Raw genomic sequence first — 26,144 nt, forward strand, 5'->3', positions numbered from 1 at the left:
ATTCTCCAGATATGGAGTTTGCACTTTGTGGCCTACAGCAGCACGCATAAAAGGCTTCAGATGAGGCAGGGGAACCTGCAACCACAGCACTTCCACTTCACTGGTCATGTAGATCCTTTCTGAGCTTTACAGGAATATGACTGAATATATACAGCAACACCTTCCCCGTAGACATGCCTGTGTTTTCTATAGCTGTTATATTCCTACTGCCGTCATTTAGGTTAGTATTGTGGAGTAACTGATGTTGATCCATTCTCAGTATAACCATTATGCTTTGTAAACCTTTTTATTTTTTTAAATCACCATTGGCCTTGTGGTGAAATCCCTGAGCAGTTTCCTTCCTCTCCGGCTACTGTTAGGAATCTCTGTGTAGTGACCAAAGCCTAATTAATAACTTCATCATGCTCAAAGGGATATTCAGCATCTGCTTTTTACATTTCTGTTGTTGTTTGTTTTTAAACCAAATCGGTGCCCTTCTTTGCGAGGCATTGAAAAACCTCCCTGGTCTTTGTGGTTGAATCTGTGCTTGACATTCACTACTCAATTGAAAAGACCTTACAGATAATTGTGTGTGGAGTACAGAGGTAATTATTTCAAAATCATATTAAACACTATTATTGAACACGGGATGAGTCCATGCAACTTAATGTGATTTGTTAAGCATATTTTTAGACCTGCCATAACAAAGGGGTTGAATACTTGACTAAAGACATTTCAGCTTGACATTTTGTATTGTTCTACAAACAAAATCCCACTTTGACATTGTGGGGTATTGCGTGTGGCACAATCTACATTTAATCCATTTGATCCACTTGAAATTCCCAAGTTGTAAGCAAAATTATAGATTTTCTACAATATTAATTTAAGGGTATTCTACTGTGTTTAACTAATAGTATAAAACTTTGGGTGGACAACACCTCTTGGTTCAAATAAAAAGTCAGAATATTAGTTTAAATCTATTTCAAATAGTACATGTCAAGTATCACATTTGCTAGCATTGATGAATGAGTAGTTAAGGGGTTTGTGAGCTGATGACTGAAGTTAATCTGTAATACTGCTTCGCTATGTTGTCATTCTAATTGCTTTCTAAAACTGACTGACAAAATGTAATCAGAGATCTTCACTTTGAGCATGCTTCTTAGATTGGGTTCAGGACTCAATAAAAATGTAAACAAAAAAATCATCTAATTCTCTGCATTTAACAAAGCTTCCAAAGTTAAACATTTTGTTTTTCAGTATTTATTTAAAAATATTTGATTAAAAAAAAGTTTCTCAGAACAAAATCAATGCAATTTTGAACTAGTATGGGGAGCACTTGCAAGGTAAATGCTTGTCTTTCCAAATTAACAAACGTGTTCTACATAAGGAAACACAGAATTACATTTCTTTCCTTCAACATTAGACATGCGTGTAGGGGCACTGACATCAAGCATTTTAACAAGTTGAAATGACTCAATATAACAGTCAACTCAAGGAATGTCTGCCAGCCATCAATTTTAGTAGGCAATGGACAACACCACTGATAGCAAGTTATATCACTCGTTGTTCGTACAATATTATCTCATTCCCAAAACAACGAGTCTAATCCCTTTAACACACAAAATCTCAAACAACTTCGCTGACATGGCTGAATGACATTGCAATCACTGGCATTCATTTCAATCCATCGTCATTTCTGCAGTGACCCAATAAAGAAAGAGGGAATATTGAATTCAGCAGTACAGGACCTGGTCAGATATGGGATCCCAAATTCTTAAAAGCTTTTGACCATTTCCCCAATCGGAGTCCATGTTGAAGAGGGCTGGAGAGCATTGTCTCTCTCCTATGGTGACGTTAAAGAACTTGAAAATAGCTTGTTAACCCGGACTTGTTTTTCTCTACGACCACAATAATGCTGACAAAGGCAGTATGGCAGTTCTTAAAGTGATTCCTCCTACTTTTTCCCGTCCATTTGCCTTGTAGTGACCAGACAGCATGAACAGTGTCTCCATTGAGCAGTTGAGCATCTGTTTATAATTTGCATGTACACACATCTCCTACACAATGTGTGTACATGACACCGTCTCAGTCTAGAACTGTGTGAACCCACTCCTCTTCACACACAGCTGAAGGTGGATCCTAGGAGTCCTTACGGATCAACATGTAGTGTTTGTGTGTAAACAAAAGCTTATAACTGTACGCGTGCGTGTGTTTGTGTGTGTGTGTGTGTGTGTGTGTGTGTACCAGTCCTCATGGTCAATCCGAGTTGTCGTCGTGTTGGTCGGGGACCCACTCAGGGTCCTTGGACTGGGGCTTGTTCCTCTGGGGGTCTCCCAGATGAATCTCCCTGACGGTGAGGATGCGTGTCAGCATGGTGTCCAAGGTGTGGTCGTCCAGGCCCTGGGAGGAGAACCACATGGGGCTGTTGGGGACGCACGAACGCTCCGGGAGCAGGAAGAACACGTTGGTGCGCTGCTTTACCGAGTCCGAGCTGGAGGAGAGAAGAGGGTGAGGAGGAGAGCTCTGTGTTAGAGAGGGCTCATTTTCAGTGATATGAGGAAAGAGTTTTGAAAAGCAATGTTAAGAAGAAGAATTTCTGGTTACACTACTAAATGTTAGATTGGCCTGCAACATGGGGAGATGGTGTGTGTCACTCACCACTTGGAAAGGTAGAACTCGTACAATCGGACAGGACAGCGGAGGGGATTCTCACTGTTCTCCATCATCTCCAGCACCTCCTCTTTCTCCTCGTCATCCCTCTTCCTCTTCGCTGCCACACCATCTACATCCGCTACACACACACACACCGGTCCATGATTACATACGAATCAAATTTGATCTGTGTCATACTTTTTTACAAATGCACTAGTTAAAAACAGCAACCCACACACAAATCCCCTGAAGAGTTAGCCAAGGCAACAGTGGCAAGGGAAGAACTCCCTAATTAGGAAGAAACCTTGAAGGCAACACTCAGAGATAGTGTTTAATAGTCATGTACAGGGTTGCAGGTGTGATTGCAGGGCACAATGAACATCTTAAGCTGGGAGCTCCAACATATAGGACCAAGTGAAAAAAATGAAAGTATATCTATATTTTCATTTTATCACTTAAAAAAAAAAAAAATAGAAATAGCACTATATACATAAACTGTAGCAGCAATGAAGACATAAATGCCCATTGGGGTGGAGGCAGAGTAAAGACTTTAGGAGGTGGAGGGAATTACCATAGGGGGAGCACCATGACCATTGAGGGGGCATGGGGACCAAGTGAAAAAAAAAAAAATGCATTTGGAAAGTATTCAGACCCCTTGACCATTTCCACAGTTACGTTACAGCCTTATTCTAAAATTTATTATATAGTTTCCACCCCTCATCAATCTATACACAATAACCCATAATGACAAAGCAAAAACAGTTTTATCAATTTTAGCAAATATATTTTAAAAACAACTTTGAATATCACATTTACATAAGTATTCAGACCTTCTACTCAGTACTTTGTTGAAGCACCTTTGGCAGAGATTACAGTATTCAAGGGGTCTGAATACAGAAAGTATACAGCCTTATTCTAAAATTGATTAAATAGTTTCCCCCCTCATCGATCTACACACAATACCCCATAAAAAAGGAAATATCACATTTACAGTTATGCAGACTCCTCAGTACTTTGTTGAAGCACTTTTGGCAGCAATTACAGCCTTGAGTCTTCTTTGGTATGACGCTTCAAGATTGGCACACCTGTATTTGGGGAGTTTCTCCCATTTTCTGCAGATCCTCCCAAGCTCTGTCAGGTTGGATGGAGAGCGTCGCTGCACAGCTATTTTCAGGCGTCTCCAGAGATGTTCGATCGGGTTCAAGACCGGGCTCTGGCTTCAGACTTGTCCCGAAGTCACTCCTGCGTTGTCTTGGCTATGTGTTTGGGGTTGTTGTCCTATTGGAAGGTGAACATTCGCCCCAGTCTGAGGTCCTGAGCAGGTTTTCATCAAGGAACTCGATCCTGACTAGTCTCCAAGTCCCTGCCGCTGAAAAACATCCCCACAGCATGACGCTGCCACCACCATGCTTCACCGTAGGGATGGTGCCAGGTTTCCTCCAGATGTGACGCTTGGCATTCAGTAGAGTTGAATCTTGGTTTCACCAGAGAATCTTGTTTCTCATGGTCTTAAGAGCCATTTATGTGCCTTTTGGCAAACCGTCTCATGGTGACACCGTTGAGGATGGGGACGTGTCCAGTCTGGTTCCTAGTGAAGTCCACAACAACTCCTTTGTTTTTCGCTGACGTTGAGGGAGAGATTGTTTACCTGGCACCACGCCGTCAGTGCCTACCTCCTCGTCATCGTTGGTAATCAGGCCTACTACTGCCTACTACTGTTGTGTCGTCAGCGAACTTGATGATCGATTTGAAACTGTGCGAGGCCACACAGTTGTGGGTATACCGCGAATACAGGAGGGGACTGAGCACACACCCTTGTGAGCCCCCTGTGTTGAGAATCAGTGTGGAGGAGGTGATATGGTCTTTGACTAGACTCAAAGCATTTCATGATGACGGAAGTGAGTGCTACTGGTCAGTAGTCATTCAGTTCCTTTCCCGTTCTTGGGCACAGGGAGGATAGTAGACATCAGAGGCTTGCAAGTTCCTGTACATTTCCTCCGGCGCACCATAGGGTGTTGGTCATAAAGCATTGCCCACCACCTTTGCGCTTGCCAGAGAGGCTGCTTCCTATCCGCTCAAACAAAACTATAAAACCCGCTGGTTGTCGGAGGAAAGCCAAGTCTCAAAAGTATGTTGCAGAATCTGATGTCTCTCTGGAAGGAGATCCTCGCTCTGAGTTGGCCAAGTTTGTTCATTAATGATTGAACATTGATGAGTAGTATACTCTGTAATGGAGGACTGGTCGCCCAGCTTCTTAATCTCACCACGTCACGTCCGGCGTCTTTGCTTCCTACTCTCCGGGAGGACTCCCAAGCAGCTTGAGGCCTCGCCGAAGAAGCTAGTCCATTATTTTCCAGTCTCATGGAAAAATAATTAAAAACCTGCAATGTTTTATCGGCGCAGAAACATATGCAAAACACAGTATCAGAAAGCACAAAAGACACATGAACAGGACAAGAGCAAAGGGTAGAGAGGTGCGTGAAGGAGACAACAAAAAGACAAAGCACCTGCTGTCTCAGTAGCTAGGTCTTTCTTGGGGATGGGCGGGTAGAAGCGCAGGAAGTTGGACTTGGTGTTGTCGTGGATGGACTTGGTGCAGCGCATAACGTGGGCGAAGGAGAGCTGGCGGTGCTGGGCCACCGTCTTGAACTGGAAGAACTTGGTGCAGAAGAAGAGCAGCGTGTTGAGCAGCACGATGGGAGAGTAGGCCCCCAGCTGTTTACAGTCCCACAGGTACTCCTCCTCCACCCGCGAGTGCAGGTAGCCTGGGAGGGAGGGAGGGGAGAGATTCAAACATGCTAATAACACAACCCCAACACCATCAACCTACCTACTATACCTGAAGGGAAAGGAAGAGAGTGGGAGTTAAGATGGAGGAGCGAGATATGGAATAAGAGGTCAAAGCAAAGGCCTTAATAACATTTTTTTGTTATAAACTTTATTTTCCCCACTGGGAGTATGAGTGTGTGTATGTGCAGTCTTACCACTGGCCGTTATGGTAGGTTTGAAGCCTTTCAGCAGCTTGGTGATCTCCAGGGTGAACTTGCCATAGAAGAGATCAGTGAATATGTTCTCCATGCGCCCATTCTGAAATAAATACTGCAGAAAGAGGGGCCATTATACATGACATTTAACCGAATGATATCATCAGAAGTGAGTTTTTTGTGTGTATGTCTGTGTTAAATGTGTGTGTTCTACCTGCTGGATGCCGAGACAGAGATAGAACAGACTGTCCTGGCTGTAGGACTCTCCGTTGGGTCGTTTGACTTCACAAATAAACCGACAGAGACCGTAGCCCAGCTCTGCTGTAGTGCACTTTAAAACATCCTCTTTTATCTCCATTGGTCGCGCTGTAACGGGGAAACAGAACGTCAAGGTTAACTTATTCAGTCTACTAAGTTAAATGAGTCCCACATGCAATTAAGAGGTAGGTTGAATTCTATAAAGGAGGCAGTAAATGAGGAAGAAGCAAAGCAACAAAAATGTGTGATATCAGGATTTTCATAATAGTCAAGTGTATCAATGAGCAGACCCACAGCCAAATCGAGGCTTCTCCAGGTCAGGCTGGGTCTTGCTCCACTGGACCCATCTCTTCCAGGCGTCCACCCCGTACATGTGCTGCAGTTTAGGGGGCTCGCCAGGCACCACGTCACTCTGCGCCTCACCCAGTGACGCCACCACTGACGCAGTCTCTGCTGCTTTCGACTTACGCCTCTGTGGGGTCAACGGGGTAGTCACAAACACACACTGAATTAGGTAACACTTAACTTGAAGCCCAGTGTCAAGTAAAGTGTTACCCAGATTTACAAAGAATGAGAAATTAAAAAAGGCGCACTGCTGGGAGTCAAAATATGGAAATTAAAATTGCACAAGGCGATCTTTGAAAGGGGTCTCATTTAGATTAATTTTTTGGGCTCGTGCCTTTTTCTTCTGTGGCAAGCCATCCCGAGCTTTCCTTCTGGCTCTTCGTCGTGGAGGAGAAGGTGGAGGACTGGGACTTCTATCCCTCTCCTGATCCCTCCAATGGGCCATCAGCTCCAGGGTTTCTGGCAAAACGATAGAGATATTTGACAACAACAGACTACAATGAGAATGAGGCCAGAAGAATTGCAGTGTGTAGTATCAAAGAAGGGTTGTTACATGGTTAAACTATAACAGGGCAGTTGAAAGATGGAGATATATAGAGCTAGAAGCCATTCACTATAAAGTCAATATGTTTTGACCATAAAATTACCCTCATCAGACATTGAGTCTTCAACCAAGGTATAAGTAGTTTCAAGTTCCTTGGTGTCCACATTACCAACAAACTATCATGGTCCAAACACACCAAGACAGTCGTGAAGAGGGCACGACAAACGCCCCCCCCCCCCCCGAAGATTTGGCATAGTTCCCCAGATCCTCAAAAAAGTTATACTGCTGCACCATTGAGAGCATTCTGACCGGTTGCATCCCCACCTGGTATGGCAACTGCTCGGCATCCGACCGTAAGGTGCTACAGAGGGTAGTGCGTACAGCCCAGTACATCACTGGGACCAAGCTTCCTGCCATCCAGGACCTATATAATAGGCTGTGTCAAAGGAAAGCCCATAAAATTGTCAGACTCCAGTTACAGAATGTTTTCTCTGCTACCGCACGGCAAGCAGTACCGGAGCACCAAGTCTTGGACCAAAAGGCTTCTTAACAGCTTCTACCCCTGAGCCATAAGACTGCTGAACAATTCATCATATGGCCACTGGACTATTTACATTGACCCCCCCCTCCATTTGTTTTGTACACTACTGCTAATTATGCAGTGACTTCACCTCTACCTACATGTACAAATGACCTCGACTAACTTGTACCCCCGCACACTGACTTGGTACCGGTACCCCCTGTATATAGCCTCCACATTGACTGTGTACTTAGCCTCGTTATTGTTATTTTATTGTGTTACTTTAGTTTATTAGGTAAATATTTTCTTAACTCTTCTTGACCTGCACTGTTGGTTAAGGGCTTGTAAGTAAGCATTTCACAGTAAGGTCTACCTACACCTGTTGTATTCGGTGCACGTGACAAATAAAGTTTGATTTGAAGTGCTATACAAGCCACACTGGGAAACTTCAGAAGCAAAAAGTCTGAGACTGAGTCCATGTAAACAAAGATCAAAATCAGGAATCCCTGAGAAGGTGGAAAAATTCCAGCATCACTCACGGACAGGGAAGTCGGCCTCTATGTCCATGATTGGGGGTGGGGGTGTGATGGGGGTGTGGATGTCCATGATGGGCCGGAGCGTCTCGTGGGAATAGGGTCGACTGTGGCGCGAGGAGACGCCGGGGGTGGGAGGTGGCTCGTCGTGCCAAGAGGTGAGGAAGTTACTCAATTCTTCTGTGTCCAGGTCTCCACTGTAGGTGCTTCCCTGGTCTGGTCCCCGAAGAGAAAACACAAAAGCATTCAAGTTATGGGACAGCTCTCAACATATTCATTGATAACCCCTGTTATTTTACTTGACAGTTTAGTAGGAACTACTTGTTAAAATAGTTTCTGTTAATACTATGTTACAGTGCCTTCAGAAAGTATTCACGCCACTTGACTTTTTCCACGTTGTTACGAAGTGTGATTAAAATGGATTTAATTGTTAAAAAAAAGAAATCTACATATAAATACTCTAATGTCAAAGTGGAAGACAAATGAACATTAGAAAAAATAAACATTAAAAAATGAAACACTATATCTTGATTAGATACTGTAAGTATTCAACCCCTTGAGTCAATGCATGTTAAACACCATTGGCAGAGATTACAGTCTTTCTGGGTAATTCTATGCCCATTGTTACTTTCAACATTTTTCAAGCTCAGTCAAATTGGTTGTACTGAGAACTACAATCTTGTTGATCAATCCTCAGGTTTCTCCTATCACAGACATTAAACTCTGGCCTGATGGTGAAATCCTTGAGTGGTTTCTTTCCTCTCCTGCAACTGAGTTAGGAAGGACACCTGTATCTTTGTAGTGACTGGGTGTATTGATACCCTATCCAAAGTGTAACTAATAACTTCACCATGCACAAAGGGATATTCAAATGTTGTTTTTTTGTACCAATAGGTGCCTATCAATAGGTGCCATTCTTTGCTAGGCATTGGAAAACCTCCCTGGTCTTTGTGGTTGAATGTGTGTTTGAAATTCACTGTTCGACTAAGGGACTTTAAAGATAAATGTGTGGGGTACAGAGATGAAGTAATCATGCAAAAATCATGTTAAACACTATTATTGCACAGAGTGAGTCCTTGCAACTTATTATGTGACTTGTTATGCAGATATTTACTCCTGAGGATGTCCTGATGAGGAATTGGGTGTCTCATGGTAGTTGTTTTGTGGGGGAGGCTATTAGTCAGGTTGTTGTACCAGTTACGCTTTGTGAGTTGGTGTTGACAACTTCCCACGATGACGTTGCTGGACATATGGGGGTGTGGAAAACCTACAATTGCATATTAAGACATTTATTTTGGCCTAGGTTAAAGAGGGATGTTTCTGAGTTCATCAACACACCTGCCAATTAACTGGTAAACCTAATCTAGCTACTAAGCCGGTACTACTGTTTCCTATTCCTGTACTCAGCCAATCTTTTGAGTATCTGATTATTGACTGTGTTTGTCCTCTGCCTCGCTCTAAGAATGGTAGTAGTTACCTGTTCACTGTGATGTATCAGACCACTAGGTTTCCTGCTGCCTATCCTCTCCAGTCTAGATGCACTATTGTAAAGTGGCTGTTCCACTGGATGTCTTAAGGTGAACGCACCAATTTGTAAGTCGCTCTGGATAAGAGCGTAATGTAAATGTAAATTTAGGCTTTCCATAACAAAGGGGTTGAATACATACTAACGCAAGACATTTCAGCTTTTCATTTAATTAATTTGTTTTTTTTTAAATCAAAAAGCATAGAGTGCATTCGGAAAGTATTCAAACCCCTTCACTTTTTCCACATTTTGTTACGTTACAAGCCTTATTATAAGTGATTAAATACATTTTTTTCCTTCGTGAATCTACACACAATACCCCACAACGACAAAGCAAAAATGTGCCAATGTATGAAAAAAAAATTAAAATAACTTATTGACATATAAGTATTCAGACCCTTTGCTTATGAGACTCGAAATTGAGCTCAGGTTTCCATTGATCATCCTTGAGATGTTTCCACAACTTGGAGTTCACCTGTGATAAATTCAATTGATTGGACATGATTTGGAAAGGCACACACCTATCTAGCTATATAAGGTCCCACAGTTGACAGTGCATGTCAGAGCCAAAAGGTACAGATCTGGCACAGCCACTCCTCAGTAAAGGCACGAAAGTCCGCTTGGAGTTTGCCAAACGCCACCTAAAGGACTCTCAGACCATGAGAAACTAGATTCTCTTGTCTGATGAAACCAAGATTGAACTCTTTGGCCTGAAAGCCAAGCTTCATGTCTGGAAGAAAACAGGCACTGCTCATAACCTGGCCAATACCATCCCTACGATGAAGCATGGTGGTGGCAGCATCAGGCTGTGGGGATGTTTTTCAGCGGCAAGGACTGGGAAACTAGTCAGAATCGAGTGAGACCTGAAAATAGCTGCGCAGTGATACTCCCCACCCAACCTGACAGAGCTTGAGAGGCTCTTCAGAGAAGAATGGGGGAAAACTCCCCAAATACAGGTGTGCCAAGCTTGTCGCGTCATACCCAAGAAGACCCGAGGCGGTCATAGCTGCCAAAGGTGCTTCAACAAAATACCGAGTAAAAGGTCAGAATACTTACAAGTGATATAAAAAATTCTAAACACCCGTTTTTGCCTTGTCATTACGGGATATTGTGTGTAGATTGAGGGGAGGGGGGCAATTTAATATATTTTAGAATAAGGCTGTAACATAACAAAATGTGGAAAAAGTAAAGGGGTCTGAATACTTTCCGAATGCACTGTAAACACAAGGTAAATCCGATCATAAACTGGGCTGTAAAATAAAGCGTTCCCTATCGTCTCCCACGTCCCTCAGAGTTTGGTTGTTCTAGACAGTCCTTAAAGTCCCAGCCTGGATCACCCCTAGCTGTCCAAATGGCTCATTCATCCCCTCACCTCACCCTTAGGTGGTTGCTGCAAAGGAGAATATATCCTCAGTCAACTTACCTACAATAAGGGTTAAAAAAGAAGAATCTATAGTAGAGAGGCGAGGCAAACTTCTCATATCTGAAAAGGGGGAAAATAAGCTCAATGAACCAATACATTACCTGAAAAAAAAAAACGGAATTCATACCAATAGCTTTTTAGACTCTCGTTCAACTGTGAATTGCTTTTAAAAAAGAGAGACTTGGTGGAAGCGCCAAGAAACCCCAGTTATAACACACATTCACCGCTGTAGCTTGGCTTATGAAGCCATAGAGAAGGTCTCACAAGTTCCAACTGGCTCATGTTCATTAGGCCACGCAACAGACAGAAAATGTTGTGCAAGTCCATGTAATCTTTCCATGTCGCAGTCCGTTTTCTTCCATTTGGTGCATAATGAACATGACCCAGGTCTCATCCCAATCCCTGACTCCCGCCCCTGGTTACCATCTTGTACTGCTGGGGCTGGCCTTTCAGGGGGTCGCTGCGGGGACTTCTCCCTCCCCTCCTCAGCTACCATCTCGGCCATGAGGATGAGGTCTGCCTCAAACGGGTCAGAGGGGATCTTCTCCTTGATGTCCTGGATGGTCTCCACAATGCGCTCAGCATTGTCCAGAGTCACCGGCAGGAACATGGGCACGGGCAGCTGGAAATGGGGCGGATAAAGGGTTAGATGTGGAGGCTATGAGGGCTGCAATTCTTTATTCATGTTGCGCTTCTGTTCTGCAAGAGCATGTATCAGCCAACCTCCAACTGCTATTCAATGTTAGTTGGTTTCAAATGAGTCCAGAGCACACAGCTCTTGTTTGAGAGAATTTGAGGAGAAATCTGTGTACCAGACTGAGGTGAAGTATAGGTAATGTTTGGTGTTAACATACCGGTATGGGGAGTCCAACAGGCTGGGGGGCGTACTGGGTGTACAGGTTCATGGGGACTGGAACATACACCGGTACTGGGACAGGCACTACGATCACCTTGGGGAAATTATCATCTGTGGACCAACAATGTCAAGGTAAATAGAAACACAAAATGTAGATGTGTGCGCCTTTTGAATATGTACACTACATGACCAAAAGCTATGTGGACACCTGCTCGTCAAACATCTCATTCCTAAATCATGGGCATTAACGTAGAGTTGGTCCCCCCTTAGCTGCAACAACAGCCTCCACTCTTCTGGGAAGGCTTTCCACGAGATGTAACATTGCTGCAGGGACTTGTATTAGTGGGGGTCGGGTACTGTTGGGAGATTAGTCCTGGCTCACATTCGGCGTTCCAATTAATCCCAAAAGGTGTTCGATGGGGTTGAGGTCAGGGCTCTTTGCAGGCCAGTGAAGTTCTTCCACGCCGATCTCGACAAACCATTTCTGTATGGACCTCGCTTTGTGCACTGGGGCATTGTCATGCTGAAACAAGCCTTCCCCAAATTGTTGCCACAAAGACCGGAAGAACAGAATCGTCAAGAATGTCATTGTATGCTGTAGTGTTAAGATTTTCCTTCACTGGAACTAAAGGGGCCTAGCCAGAAACCATGAAAAACAACCCCAGACCATTATTCCTCTTCCACCATACCTTACAGTTGGCAATATGCAGGTAGCTCTCTCCTGGCATCTCCCAAACCCAGATTCGTTCCCGGACTGCCAGATGGTGAAGTGCGATTCATCACTCCAGAGAACGCGTTTCCACTGCTCCAGAGTCCATTGGCGGCGAGCTTTACACCACTCCGGCCGACGCTCGGCATTGCATAGTCATCTGCTCGGCCATGGAAACCCATTTCATGAAGCTCCTGACGAACAGTTCTTGTGCTAACGTCGCATCCAGAGGCAGTTTGGAACTCGGTTGTGAGTGTTGCAAGCGAGGACAGACAATTTTTACGCGCTTCAGCACTCCCGTTCTGTGAGCTTGTGGCCTACCACTTCGCGGCTGAGCCGTTGATGCTCTTAGATGTTCCAACTTCACAACAGCACTTACAGTTGACCGGGGCAGCTCTAGCAGGGCAGAAATTTTACAAACTGACTTGTTGGAAAGGTGCCACGTTGAAAGTCACTGAGCTCTTCAGTAAGGCCATTTTACTTGAATTATGTTTTTTATCCCCTAATTCACCATGTTTTCATTTTAAAGGGGGAGGGGCCTTAAAAGCCTTGTTTTTTGTTTTTTTTTACCTCTCCTGCACATGTTATTTTTGATACCTTTTAAACCTTCATATTGTTTTGTATTTTCTTGAGTGCAAATATATTTAAAAAATAGTGCATGTGGTATATATGCTGTGTGTGTGTGGTGTTGTACCTGTCTGGCACCCTGAGGTGGTGAAGTTGGGTTTACACATGATGCCCTTGTTCTGGACCATAGGTTTACAGAGTAGTGCCTTGTTCTTCTGAACCTTGGGTGGAGGGGCCCGAGGGGCCTGGGTCTGTGTGCTGGCCTGCCACATAATGAAGAGACTGTTAGTAACCATGGGACAAACCTAATACCACTTGAAATTCACTTAGTTTCCAATTGACATAAACGCAGGACTTAGGCTAAGTTTACACAGTCAACCAAATTCTGATCTTTTGCCAGTATAAACGCAGCCTAAGCGAAAATTCGACTTAAGTGCAAGTTCCAATTTGCCACCATGTGCATAACACAAACATACACTGGGTATACCAAACATTAGGAACACCTTCCTAATATTGAGTTGCACCCCCCCCACTTTTGCCCTCTGAACAGCCTTAATTCGTCGGGGCATGGACTCAAGGTGTCGAAAGCCTTCCACAGGGATACTGGCCCATGTTGAGTCCAATGCTTCCCAAGAGTGTGTCAAGTTTTCTGGATGTCCTTTGGGTGGTGGGCAGGTAGCCTAGCGGTTAGAGCGTTGGACTAGTAACCGAAAAGTTGCAAGATCGAATCCCGAGCTGCCCACCACCCAAAAAATGTTGTTCTGCCCCTGAACAAAGCAGTTAACCCACTATTCCTAGGTTGTCATTGAAAATAAGAATTTGTTCTTAATGAACTTACCTAGTTACATAAAAGGTCAAATAAAAATTCTAATTTAAAAAAATTATTGATACACACAGGAAACTGTGGAGCGTGAAGACCCCAGCAGTGTTGCAATTCTTGATGCAAAAAGAACACCTATGCACAACTCACATTTCCAACATACTTCACATGTCTTCTTGGAACAGTCCCTGTAATGACGCAACAGAACAGGAGTTAGTTTTAAAACACCACAGTCTGTCAGGCAGGCCTGCTAATGAGATAATTTATCAACCTAATTTCATCTGTAATTAACCTGCACCTTAATGGGTGTCAAAAGGCTTTGCTATTAGCAACAACCCAACCCTATTCAAAGACATTTACTGAGGAATGAACACACTGGTTGAACACTCTCCAGTTAGACTTAATAGTGTACAACACCTTGTGTGTATACAGTAAATTGTATTTAACTGGTAACCGACTTTAACCGAGTCTGCATGTGTATGTTTGAGTTTATTTAGATTTTTACAGGGACAGTGCACATTAATCAACTTTCAGTAAAAGTGCCGGTTTTAGTCAGCCGGGCTAATTTTCAACCGCAGTCCCTGGGCAGGTTATTAAAAACAATTACAATATAGACAATCATTGAGCAGTGAGCACACGCAGAGCAACATAGGACAAGCAAGACGTAGCATACAGACAGGACAAAAAGCAGAAAGACAAAATTCATAAAAGCAACAAAGTGTTTCCACACCTCACAAGCTACAGACAACAGACAACATGGAAAGCAGCAATACACAGCTAGGGATTATGATCACAAATCTGATTGACCTTTAGCCATGTCTTCATACATCTTGTGAAAGTGTGATATGTGTGTCTGATGGCAGTGTATTCCAGACATGGGAAGCTCTCACAGAGAAAGCAGATTTACTAAAGGCGCTTTTCCTTAAGGGAACTATACAGTCACCTCTCATGGCAGACCTTGTGGATCTGCTGCCATATGTTTGGGTTTGCTGTTTAACAAACATACTGAGTGGAGGGGGAGCCAGGCCATTTAGGATCTTGAATACAAGACATGCGTCAGTGTATTGCACAAGATTTTCCCAACTCAGGAGCTCGTGCTTTCTGAGGATGTAACAGTGATGATGGCTATTGGGCTTCCTATCAAGCACTTTGAGAGCCTGTTTGTAGACAGACTGAATAGGTTTTAATGTTGTACAGCAAGCTTGGGCCCAACTAGTCAAGCAGTATGTTAAGTGGGGGAGTATCATAGATTTGAAGTACAGTTTTGCTACAGCAGTAGTCAAACAATTTCGTATAAATCGGAAATTAGCTAGGTTGAATTTGGTGATCTGAATGACCTTTTTCACATGCTTTTTAAAAGAGAGGTTGGAATCAAGTATGTTGCCATGGTACTTAAAATCCGAAGCCAGCTGGAGCTTCTCCCCTGACACAGACATCTGGTATACCTTGCAGAGCAGTGGTGTAGTTGGGCTGGCCAATGGGGGAGCTGGCTAGTGAGACTACGTTGGCGATGACGGGATCAGACACGCTCGTAGCAGTGGTAGTATTGGAGGGGGATTGAGCAATTGACATGGCCACTGGAAGGATGAGTGGAAGAGAAAAAAATGTTGCAGTTATTACACAATGCTTATGGAACGTGATTAAAATGGACTGGGGTTTTTTTGTCAACGAGCTACACAAAAACGGGAAGAAAAAAATATTTTTTTCAATAACGAAAAACAAAAGTAACACTAATAAACCTTGATAGAAAGGTATTCAACTCACCGAGTCAATACATGATAGAAACACCTTTGACATTGATTACAGCTGTGATTCTTCTTGGGTAAGTCTCATAAGAGCCTTGCACACTTGTATTGTGGAATATTTGACCATTATTCTTTTCAAAATTCTTCAAGCTTCTATCAAGCTTGGGGATCATGGCTATACGGCAATTGTCAAGTCTTTCCATACATTTTCAAGCAGATTTAAGTCAAAACTTTAACTTGGCCACTCAGGAACATTCACTGTCTTCTTGGTAAGCAACTCCAGTATATATTTGGCTTTGTGTTGTAAGTTATTGTCCTGCTGGAAGGTTAATTCATCTCCCAGTGTCTGGTGTAAAGCAGATTATCCTCTAGGATTTTGCCTGTTCTTAGCTCCACCCAGTTTCTTTTCATCCTGTCAAGCATACCCATAACATGATGCAGCCACCACCATTATTGAAAATAAGGAGGCAGTTACACAGTGATGTGCTGGATTTGCCCCAAACGATGCTTTGCATTTAGACTCAAAATTGAGCTGAGGTGTATCCTGTTCCATTGATCATCCTTGAGATGTTTCTACAACTTGACTGGAGTTCACCTGTGGTAAATTCAAATTGATTGGACATGATTTGGAAAGGCACACACCTATCTATATAAAGTTCCCACAGTTGACAGCGCATGTCAGAATAAAAACCAAGCCATGAGTTTGAAGAAATTGTCAGTAGAGTTCCGAGACAGGATTGTGTCGAGGGACAGATCTGGGGCAGGGTACCAAAAAAAAAGGTCCCCAAGACCACAGTGGTCTCCATCATTCTTAAATGGAAGAATTTGGAACCATCAAGAATCTTCCTAGAGCTGTCTGCCCAGCCAAACTGAACAATTGCGGGAGAAGGGCCTTGATCAGGGAGGTGACCAGGAACCCGATGGTCACTGACAGAGTTCCTCTGTGGAGATGGGAGAACCTTACAGAAGGACAACCATCTCTGCAGCCCTCCACCAATCAGGCCTTTATGGTAGAGTGGTCAGATGGAAGCCACTCCTCAGTAAAAAGGCACATGACAGCCCACTTGGAGTTAGCCAAAAGGCACCTAAAGGACTCAGACCATGAGAAACAAGATTCTCTGGTCTGATGAAACCAAGATTTAACTCTTTGGCCTGAATGCCAAGCGTCACGTCTGGAGGAAACCTGTCACCATCCCTAAAGTGAAGCATGGTTGTGGCAACATCATGCAGTGGGGATGTTTTTCAGCGGCAGGGACTGGGAGACTAGTCAGGATCGAGGGAAAGATGAACGGAGCAAAAAGTAGAGAGAGATCCTTGATGAAAACCTGCTCCAGAGCGCTCAAGACCTCAGACGGGGGCGAAGGTTCACCTTCCCAACAGGACAACAACCTTAAGCACACAGCCAAGACAACACAGGAGTGGCTTAGGGACAAGTCCATGAATGTCCTTGAGTGGCCCAGCCAGAGCCCGGACTTAAACATCTCTGGAGAGACCAGAAAATAGCTGCGCAGCGATGCTCCCCATCCAACCTGACAGACTGACTTGAGGATCTGCAGAGAAGAATGGGAGACACTCCCCAAATACAAGTGTGCAAAGCTTGTAGCGTCATACCCAAGAAGACTTGAGGTTGTAATTGCTGCCAAAGGTGCTTCAACAAAATACTGAGTAAAGTCTGAATACTTACGTAAATGTGATATTTCATTTTTCTTCCATTACAATTGTTAACATTTCTAAAAACCTGTTTTTGCTTTGTCATTATGGGGTATTGTGTTGATTAAATTATTATTTTTCCCTCATCAATTTTAAAATAAGACTGTAACGAAACAAAAAAATGTGGAAAAGGTCAAGGGGTCTGAATACTTTCCGAATGCACTGTATGTCTGTTTTGGGATATTTTTATTATTTTCACTGTCATTTAGGTCATTATTGTGGAGCCACTACAATGTTGTTGATTCATCCTCAGTTCACTCCCATCACAGCCATTGAACTCTGTAGCGGTTTAAAAAAAATCCCCAATGGCCTCATCTCTAAGGAGTTTTATTTCCTGTCCAGCAGCTCAGAAGGACAGCTGCATCTTTGATGTGTCTAGGTGGTTTAATACATCATCAAACAGCATAATTATTAACTTGACCATGCTTAAAGATATATTCAATGTCTGATTTGTTATTGTTACCCATATACCAATCACTGCCCTATTTTATGAGGCTTTCGAAAAGGTCCCTAGTCTTTGTAGTTGTGCTTGAAATTCAATAGTTCACTGAGGGACCTTACGTATGTATGGGGGACAGAGGAAGTGGTAGTCATATTCAAAAATCATGTCAACCCCTATTATTTCACACTGAGTGAATCCATATAGCTTATGTGAGTTGTTAAGCCAGATTTTACTTCTGGCCAAATCTTACTTTACTTCTAATTTTACACTTGCAATAACAAAGGGGGTGAATACTTATACAATGACAATTTTAGTTATTACATTTTTATTAATTTGTAAAATAAATCTCTCATTTTATTATCCACTTTGACATTATGGAGTATTTTGTGTAGATCAATGACAAAAAAAATTACAACTATTTCAACCGCACTTTGTAAAGCAACAAAATGTGAAAAAGATTCAAGGACATGTAGACTTTCTATAGGCAAGGAGTATACCAAACATTCAGAACACCTAATGTGGTCCTCAGAACAACCTCAATTCCTCAGGGCATGGACTCGTCAAGTTATCGAAAGTGTTCCACAGGGATTCTGGCCCATGTTGACTCCCAATGCTTCCCACAGTTGTGTCAAGTTGGCTGGATGTCCTTTGGGTGGTGGACCATTCTTGATACACACGGGAAACTGTTGAGTGTGAAAACCCTGGCAGCGTTGCAGCTCTTGACACCTACCATACCCCAATCTTTTGTCTTGCACATTCACTCTCTGAATGGCACACATCCACAAGGTCCCAATTGTTGCAATGCTTAAAACATCCTCCTTCAACCCATCTCCTCCCTTTCATCTACACTGGGGGACTCCGAGACTTTGTGTGTACTTCTCTTTTCAAATCACGAGCTGTAACAGGCAACACAAGGACATGTAGTACCCTATGATGAAACAGTACAATTGTGCTATATCCTAAGTCCTACCCTTTTGGCCCTGGGGCTTGCCCTGGTTCTGGGTCTGCAGGCTGCAGAAGTCGAGCAGACACTGGAGGTTGCAGAAGTGCTTCACCTCGCCCAGCATCGGCAGGGTCTCAATCAGCTTCCCCTGGCGCTCGCACGCGTCACACTTGGCCACCTGAGGCAAAAATCAAGATGTAGAAAAGGCAGTTAGAGAGTAGCGCAGAGTAAGAATTTCTTAAGAGAATTTCTTAAGAGTTAGCCAGGTGGGACATGCACATACCAGTACGTAAATAGTACCTCAAAGTATCAGCAAAGTCAGAGCTGGTCATTTAGGGGGATAACTTGAAGAGTCCAGAGGACAATATTAGGAAGGTGTTCTGGGGGGGGATTATTTAAGATCATCTGAAGAGGTTTTAGGGGTTTGATGGCACAAGCGGGGAGCCCAGCCAACAGAGAGTTGCAGTAGTCCAGACGGGAGATGGCCTAGGACCTGCGCTACTCCCTGTGTGAGGTAGGGTCGTACTCTATGGATGTTGTAGAGCATGAACGAGTCACTGCTTTGATGTTTGCAGGTAAAGACACGAGGTGTTTTTCCTCAATAGGCATACTGCTGTGATCCACACTCGTGCTCTGAGTGAATTCTCTCGAGTACCTTCTTGTGAGGACGAGAGTGTGGAGAACGCATAAAACAATACATTTGAGAAGCACTCTCACTCCCCCTACTGTATTACCTCACTCTTCACCTCCCCATTCACTGAACAGTCTTCCAAGATATACACAAAACAAACTTTTTACTTAATTATCAGCTAGATATATGAATCGTAATAATCAAGCTAATCAGGTAGTCAAACAGGCAAAAATGACCTAAAACGAATTTTATGCAAGGTAGATGTACCTTTTTCGTGGGTAGCAATTCTACCCCTATTGACTTACCCATTCACTGAACCATCTCTCAGCCAGGACAACAATGGCAGTAGAAACTAAACAAGAAACACAAAGCAACTGTTTTACTTCATAATTATCTGCTAGCTACATGTGAATCGTAATAATGCACACCAGTAGTGAGAGTACGTGGTGCAGACAGATCCTCTCCATGTCACCTGGCAGGAGCGGTCTGCCAGGTAGGATGCAATCCAAGAGTGTGCAGAGCCTGAGACGCCCAGCCGTGAGAGGGTGGAGAAGATCTGATAGAGCCTGAGGCGCCCAGCCCTGAGAAGGTGGAGAAGATCTGATAGAGCCTGAGACGCCCAGCCGTGAGAGGGTGGAGAAGATCTGATAGACCCTGAGGCGCCCAGCCCTGAGAAGGTGGAGAAGATCTGATAGAGCCTGAGACGCCCCCTGAGAGTGTGGAGAAGATCTGATAAAGCCTGAGACGCCCCCCCCTGAGAGTGTGGAGAAGATCTGATAGAGCCTGAGACACCAAGCCCTGAGAGGGTGGAGAAGATCTGATAGAGCCTGAGACACCCAGCACTGAAAGGGTGGAGAGGAGGATCTGATGGAGCCTGAGATGCCCAAACCCTGAGAGGGTGGAGAGGAGGATCTGATGGTTCATGGTGTTGAAGGCATTGGATAGATCTAGGAGGATGAGAACAGAGGAGAGAGAGTCAGCTTTGGCAGTGCAGAGAGCCTCCGTGACACAGGGAAAAGCAGTCTTGGTTGAGTGACCAGTCTTGAAGCCTGACTGGTTAGGGTCAAGAAGGTCATTCTGAGAGAGATAATGAGATAGTTGGTCAGAGAGAGCACGCTCAACTGTTTTGGAAAGAAAAGGAGGGATACCGGTCTGCAGTTCTTGACGTCAGAGTCAACGAGCGTTTGCTTTTTGAGGAGGGGAGTGAATCGGACCATTCTGATGGGACGCAGCCAATGATCAGGAATGAGTTCATAAGGGAAGAGAGCAATGGGAAGTCTCCAGAGATGGTCTGGAGAAGGGTATGTGGTCGAGCAGGCAGGCAGGTCGGGCGGCCGGACCTCAATAGTTGCAGGGCGTATAGGCTGAGTGAATGAAGAGCAGATGTCTTCAGCTTTCGTTTCAAAGATGTTGACAAAGTCGTCAGCAGAGAGGGACGAGGGAGGGGGTGGAGGATTAAGGAGGGACAAGGGAGGGGTGGAGGATTAAGGAGGGACGAGGGAGGGGTGGAGGATTAAGGAGGGACGAGGGAGGGGGTGGAGGATTAAGGAGGGACGAGGAAGGGGTGGAGGATTAAGGAGGGACGAGGGAGGGGTGGAGGATTAAGGAGGGACGAGGGAGGGGGTGGAGGATTAAGGAGGGACGAGGGAGGGGGTGGAGGATTAAGGAGGGAGGAGAAGGAGGAAAATAGTTTCCTACGGGTAAGGGACATAAACGTGACATTTAAAGTGACAGAAAGTGGCTTTAGCAGTGGATACAGAGGAAGAGAAGGTAAAGAGGAGGGAGTGAAAGGATGATCGGCCGTCCACAAGTGTAGCCTCCATTTTTCGCTCAGCTGCTCGCAGCCCTGTTCTGTAAGATCGCAATGAGTCACTCAGCCATGGAGGCCCGTGCCGGCCGGGAGGAAAGGTGAGGGAGAAGAGAGAAAATCTCCCCCCAGGAGACATTAGCAGCCCTGTGCCACCACCGCAACGAACAGATGCTCTCGGGCTGTGAGGGGAAAGCTGGAGTAGCAAGTCTTCTCTGGGGTGTTCCATGTCTCCGTCAGGGACAAAAAGTCAAAGGACTTAAGGGTAGCATAGGCTGAGATGAACTCTGCATTGGTCCAAACACAGCCAGAGACCAGGAATTCCACATAAGTTGTGTGCGTACTGTAAACTAAATTAGAAGGGTTGCATCCAAAGGGTGGGGAGCGTCTGTAAAGCCTACAAGCGAGAGGAGCAAATGGGTACAGAAATCACACACACAGATGCCAAAGAGCAAAATGAGATCTGAAAATAACTAGGTAAGATATTTAAGCGAGAGAGTGGTGTGGAGCTTTCCTCTCTTTCCATCCTTGAATAACTCGGCAGAACAAAGAACCGTCTTTGTTTCGGCGGCAGTCTTAAGTTCTGCGACGAGACTGCTGCTGACATGGATGCCTGAAGCACTTACACTAATTGCCCTGCCAACAGCGATTCCAACTGCCACATTGGATATACCATTTGGAAAGTTCAATTCATTCACTCATGTGGTTTCTTATCCCCAACTGCTTCCTTCCACCTGCACAAATATGAGAGAACAAGTCTCCAAGTTTTCAGACAAGTCTACAAAAGTTTTGTATTGGAGTAATTTCAGATCCATTCAAACTGAAAGAACAAGGGGATAGACACCAACAGAAGACTGCTCCCTCAGCATTGAGCCTCATTGAACCCTAGGTGTTTTGTTCAGTTCTTTAGCGTGGTTCCTTCCTATACCTGACAGAAGAGCAGGGTGTAGTGGGACTTGCACTCATCTGAGCAGAACTCCTCCACCTTGCCTCCGTACTGGCCCGTGACGGCCTCCTGCGCGGTAGAGGCGCAGTAGGCACAGGTTCTGCAGTGTTTCCCCCAGCGCTTGGTCAGGTCGTGCTTGTAGAGCAGCTTACAGCCTGGATATGGCGGAGAGAAGAGGGCGAGAGACAGGGAAATGTGTCTTTAAACACCAAGGCGCGAACTCCTGGAAGTAGCAGGCCTATTAAAACATGTCCAGTCTCCATCCTCACCTTCACTGCAGAAGGTGTAGTCCCTATTGTTGATTCTCTTGACCTCCTTGGCTGGCTTCTCAATCTTGCAGTACTCGCAGCGCGCCATCTCATAGTTGATCTTTCTGTACTCCTCGGAGCAATTTACCGAACAGAGGAATACCATCTTATCCTGTAGGGTTGCAGACATACATTCAATCAACTCTACAGCAGCATTAACAGAGGCTGTCGACATAGAGGAGGGGGTGTGTTTGTGAGAGGGCGAGAGAGTTCAACAAAATGGAGGAAGATGGAAAAGCAAAGAGACGAGAGAAAGAGAAATGAGGGGGATAGAGAGAGATATTAAATACAGTATAGGTACCTTGAACTGAATGAGCTCTGGCTTGGAGGAGAATAGGCGGTGGCACTGGAAGCAGGGCAGTCTGGTCCCTTGGGATCCCCTGTCCCTGGTCTGGCCCGGTGCCGCGGTGGTCCCTGTCCCCGGGGTCACGTTCATCTGGCTCTGGGAGTTGCTCTTATTGAACTGATCCTACAGGCCACAGAAATATTATAGCATTGTAGTGTCAGTGCAGGACAGGAAACAGTACTTTGTACAGCGTACATGGCTATGTTTTAGAAACAAAAGCGTAAAATATCAAAAGCAAGCGCCATTAGAGCCTCAATTAAGATCATTGAAGGTCATTAAGTTGCCGTCCTTGAAACGTTTCTACTCTAATAAAACGTTTCAACTGAGCTAATTCATCAACCCAGAGGAGGTGTTACCTGAAAGGTGACGACACAGTTCATGGTGCAGAAGTTCCGGATGGAGCCGTCCGACATGGCCAGGTGGAAGGAGGGCACCGTCTTCTGACCACAGGTGTTGCACTCTACCTGAGCACCTAGGTCGACACGAAAGGAGGAGAGGGAGTGTTCTGATGTATATGCATACGAGTGAGCGAGCGAGAGCAAGGTGTACATGTTGCCGAGGTGGTTAGCCTAGCTATACCTGAGGAGCTGATGGTCTGTACTTTGTGGGCTGTAACACAGCCAGTAGAGCAGAACATCTCCAGCTTGCCATCAGAGTCCGCGCTGTCGACCATCTCCACCGGTGCGCGGAACTTGCGGCACATAGTACATGCCACAGACTTCTTAGCTTTCTGAAAAACCAGACCGACCACAGAGGAAGAGAATGTGAGTGCTTTTGCTTGCTTTAACTTACAGGTAGATGGTTTTTATGTACTGGAGAAGATCCAAGGTCCCTCCCTGGGACCTCCACCTCCGAAGAGCTTTGAGAGGAATTGACAAAACAAGGGTGGTCAGAAGCAAGGATTTGACAAATCGTAACGTTTTTAGAAAACAGCCCTAGTTAAAGTCCACAGGCCAACGGCTTCTTCTGACTGCGTGACCTGCATCTCAGGGATCAGATTCTTACCTGTTTGAAGGTGGTGACACAGCCGGCGCTGCAGAAGGTCTTATTGACCCCCTGCATGACCAGCACTGTGACCTTGCCATAGCAGTAGTTGTTGCAGCTCTGACAGCTGTTCATGGACAGCTTGTTGGTGGAGCGGAAGCGCGTGAAGCACACCTCACTGCACAGCCTGTGCATGCTGCCCTGGAAGATCACCTCGTGTTTACTCTGTGGGGGAGAGAACAAGGAGCTCATGTTGAGGCAAGAGGGGCAGAAATAAATATTCAAGGCAAAAGGAGTCCAGTTTTATACTTTAACACACTAAAACCCACTATAAAAAAAAGTCTGTCAATCCAAAAATTCTCACTTCCCTGTCAACTCTGACATTCCCAGTTTTATATGGCCAATTTTGTTACTCCTAGCAACTACCACACTGACACGCGCAGAGACCATAAGTCCCTTACAATGCAGGCCTTTTTGCACATGCTGCACTTGACGGCCCCAGTCATGGTGGAGAGGGAGGAGGAGAGGGTGGAGACGGCAGAGTTCCTCTTGAAGTTGAAGGAGGAGAGGCAGGTCTGGCTACAGAAGTCCTTCACCGTGCCCATGGTGTCCACAGGAGCTGTGATCACGTCCTTGGGGTTTGCAATCTCCCTGAGGGGGGTGATAAGTTCATAATTGATCTACGTACATATTTTTGTTTACATTCAGGTAGCTCACAGTGCCTTACATTAAAATGCATGTGGAAAAAGGCAGCACAATGGAAGTCAAATGTGAATCATAGAGTAAGGCTTAAGTACAAAAGGTAAATCAAATGATTTTTATTGGTCGTCACCTTTGGAGTTTGGTCCATTCCTTTATCTTCCTTAAATAATTATCTACATAGCTACTCCATTGGCATGACAACAGCAAGACTCACTTGAGGCAGTAGTGGCAGGGTTTCTTGGCTGGGCAGGGGGCAGTAGTCTTGACGACAGACGGGGGACTATAGGAGGTGAGACAGGACGTGGAGCAGAAGAGGTCCGAGGAGCCCTTCCTCTGGTAGGCTGTTTGGCCCTTCAGTAACACCTTGTTACAGGCCGAGCAGGCCACCCGCATAGCCATGGGCATCAGCGGAGGGATGGAGGAGGCGGCCGGGGTCAAGGGAGGCATTACAGTCTTGGAGAGGGAGGTCACTGGTATGGATGTGGCTGTGAATAATAGAGAGGATGGGTGGAGATTGAGGGAAGAGAGAAATATATTTTGCTCCTTGAGAGCTTGCGGTAGACTATAACGATCCACTCACAGCCCAGGGATGTTTCTGCCATGAAAATATATATATATTTTCAGGTTGGGATGTCAATCAAATTTTTGGAATGTTAAAAAAAAAACTATTTCCGGCCTCCCGAGTGGCGCAGCGGTCTAGCGGCTAGAGGCGTCACTACAGATCCGCGTTTGGCCCCGGGCTGTGTCGCAGGCGGCCGCGACCAGGTGACAGCGCACAATTGGCCCAACGTCGTCCATGTTAGGGGAGGGTTTGGCCAGCCGGGAAGTCCTTGTCCCATTGCGATCTAACGACTCCATGGCGGGGTCATGTTTCGGAGGGCGCATGGCTCTCGACCGTCGACTCTCCTGAGTCCGTACGGGAGTTGCAGCGATGAGACAAAACTAACTACCAATATGATATTACGAAATTGGGGAGAAAAAGTAGACTTACATTTTTTTAAATTTAAAAACGCTTTCCGTGTAAACTTTAACACCTAAAACCAGATATAAAGTATGTAGAAAAGATAACGTACCACCAGTGCCTTCGGAAAGCATTCAGACCCCTTGACCTTTTCCACATTTTGTTACATTACAGCCTTATTCTAAAATGGATTTTAAAAATACAAAAAAATCCTCAGCAACTTACATACAATACCCCATAATGAAAACAGGTTTTTTGAAATTGCAAATTTATTAACAATACTAAACACAAAATAATTTATTTACATAAGTATTCAGACCCCCATCCTGTTTCCATTGATCATCCTGGAGATGTTTCTACAACGTGATTGGAGTCCACCTGTAGTAAATTAAATTGATTGGACATGATTTGGAAAGGCCCACCTATCTATATAAGGTCCACAGTTGACAGTGCATGTTAGATCAAAAAGGCACCGATCTGAGGAAGGGTACCAAAAAACATCTGCCACATTGAAGGTCCCCAAGAACACAGTGCCCTCCATCATTCTTAAATAGAACAAGTTTGGAACTACCAAGACACTTCCTAGAGCTGGCCGCCCGGCCAAACTGAGCAATCGGGAGAGAAGGGCCTTGGTCAGAGAGGTGACCAAGAACCCGATGCTCACTCTGACAGCGCTCCTCTGTGGAGATGGGCAAATCTGCCAGATGGACAATCATCTCTGCAGCACTCCACCAATCAGGCCTTTATGGTAGAGTGGCCAGACGGAAACCACTCAGTAAAAGGCACATGGGAGCCTGCTTGGAGTTTGCCAAAAGGCACCTCAAGGACTCTGACCACGAAAAACAAGATTCTCTGATCTGATGAAACTAAGATTGAACTATTTGGCCTGTACAGTCGTGGCCAA

General features: G+C 44.9%; 1 protein-coding gene across 5 annotated transcripts in view; it reads right to left on the reverse strand.

The window, feature by feature from the left end:
• Positions 1-1,223: 1,223 nt before the first annotated feature.
• LOC115131676 (zinc finger MYM-type protein 4-like) overlaps positions 1,224-26,144 on the reverse strand; it is a 35,656-nt gene continuing 10,735 nt past the window's right edge. The window contains exons 7-29 of one of the 5 annotated variants that reach the window (XM_029663582.2): positions 24,494-24,764; positions 24,039-24,228; positions 23,599-23,802; positions 23,173-23,323; positions 22,950-23,065; positions 22,549-22,716; positions 22,209-22,359; positions 21,922-22,094; positions 18,583-18,733; positions 15,161-15,292; positions 13,866-13,903; positions 13,023-13,158; positions 11,618-11,730; positions 11,187-11,385; positions 10,764-10,823; positions 7,822-8,031; positions 6,553-6,677; positions 6,168-6,345; positions 5,830-5,981; positions 5,616-5,730; positions 5,139-5,396; positions 2,638-2,770; positions 1,224-2,470 (exon numbers count right to left, since the gene is read on the reverse strand). In XM_029663582.2, coding sequence (XP_029519442.2) covers positions 2,236-2,470; positions 2,638-2,770; positions 5,139-5,396; positions 5,616-5,730; positions 5,830-5,981; positions 6,168-6,345; positions 6,553-6,677; positions 7,822-8,031; positions 10,764-10,823; positions 11,187-11,385; positions 11,618-11,730; positions 13,023-13,158; positions 13,866-13,903; positions 15,161-15,292; positions 18,583-18,733; positions 21,922-22,094; positions 22,209-22,359; positions 22,549-22,716; positions 22,950-23,065; positions 23,173-23,323; positions 23,599-23,802; positions 24,039-24,228; positions 24,494-24,764 — 3,659 coding nt within the window. In that variant the 3' untranslated portion in view covers positions 1,224-2,235. The other 4 variants (XM_029663584.2, XM_029663583.2, XR_010464340.1 and 1 more) reach the window with 4 other exon arrangements.

This window comes from Oncorhynchus nerka, linkage group LG7, assembly GCF_034236695.1.
Source record: "Oncorhynchus nerka isolate Pitt River linkage group LG7, Oner_Uvic_2.0, whole genome shotgun sequence".
Taxonomy (NCBI): Eukaryota; Metazoa; Chordata; class Actinopteri; order Salmoniformes; family Salmonidae; genus Oncorhynchus; species Oncorhynchus nerka.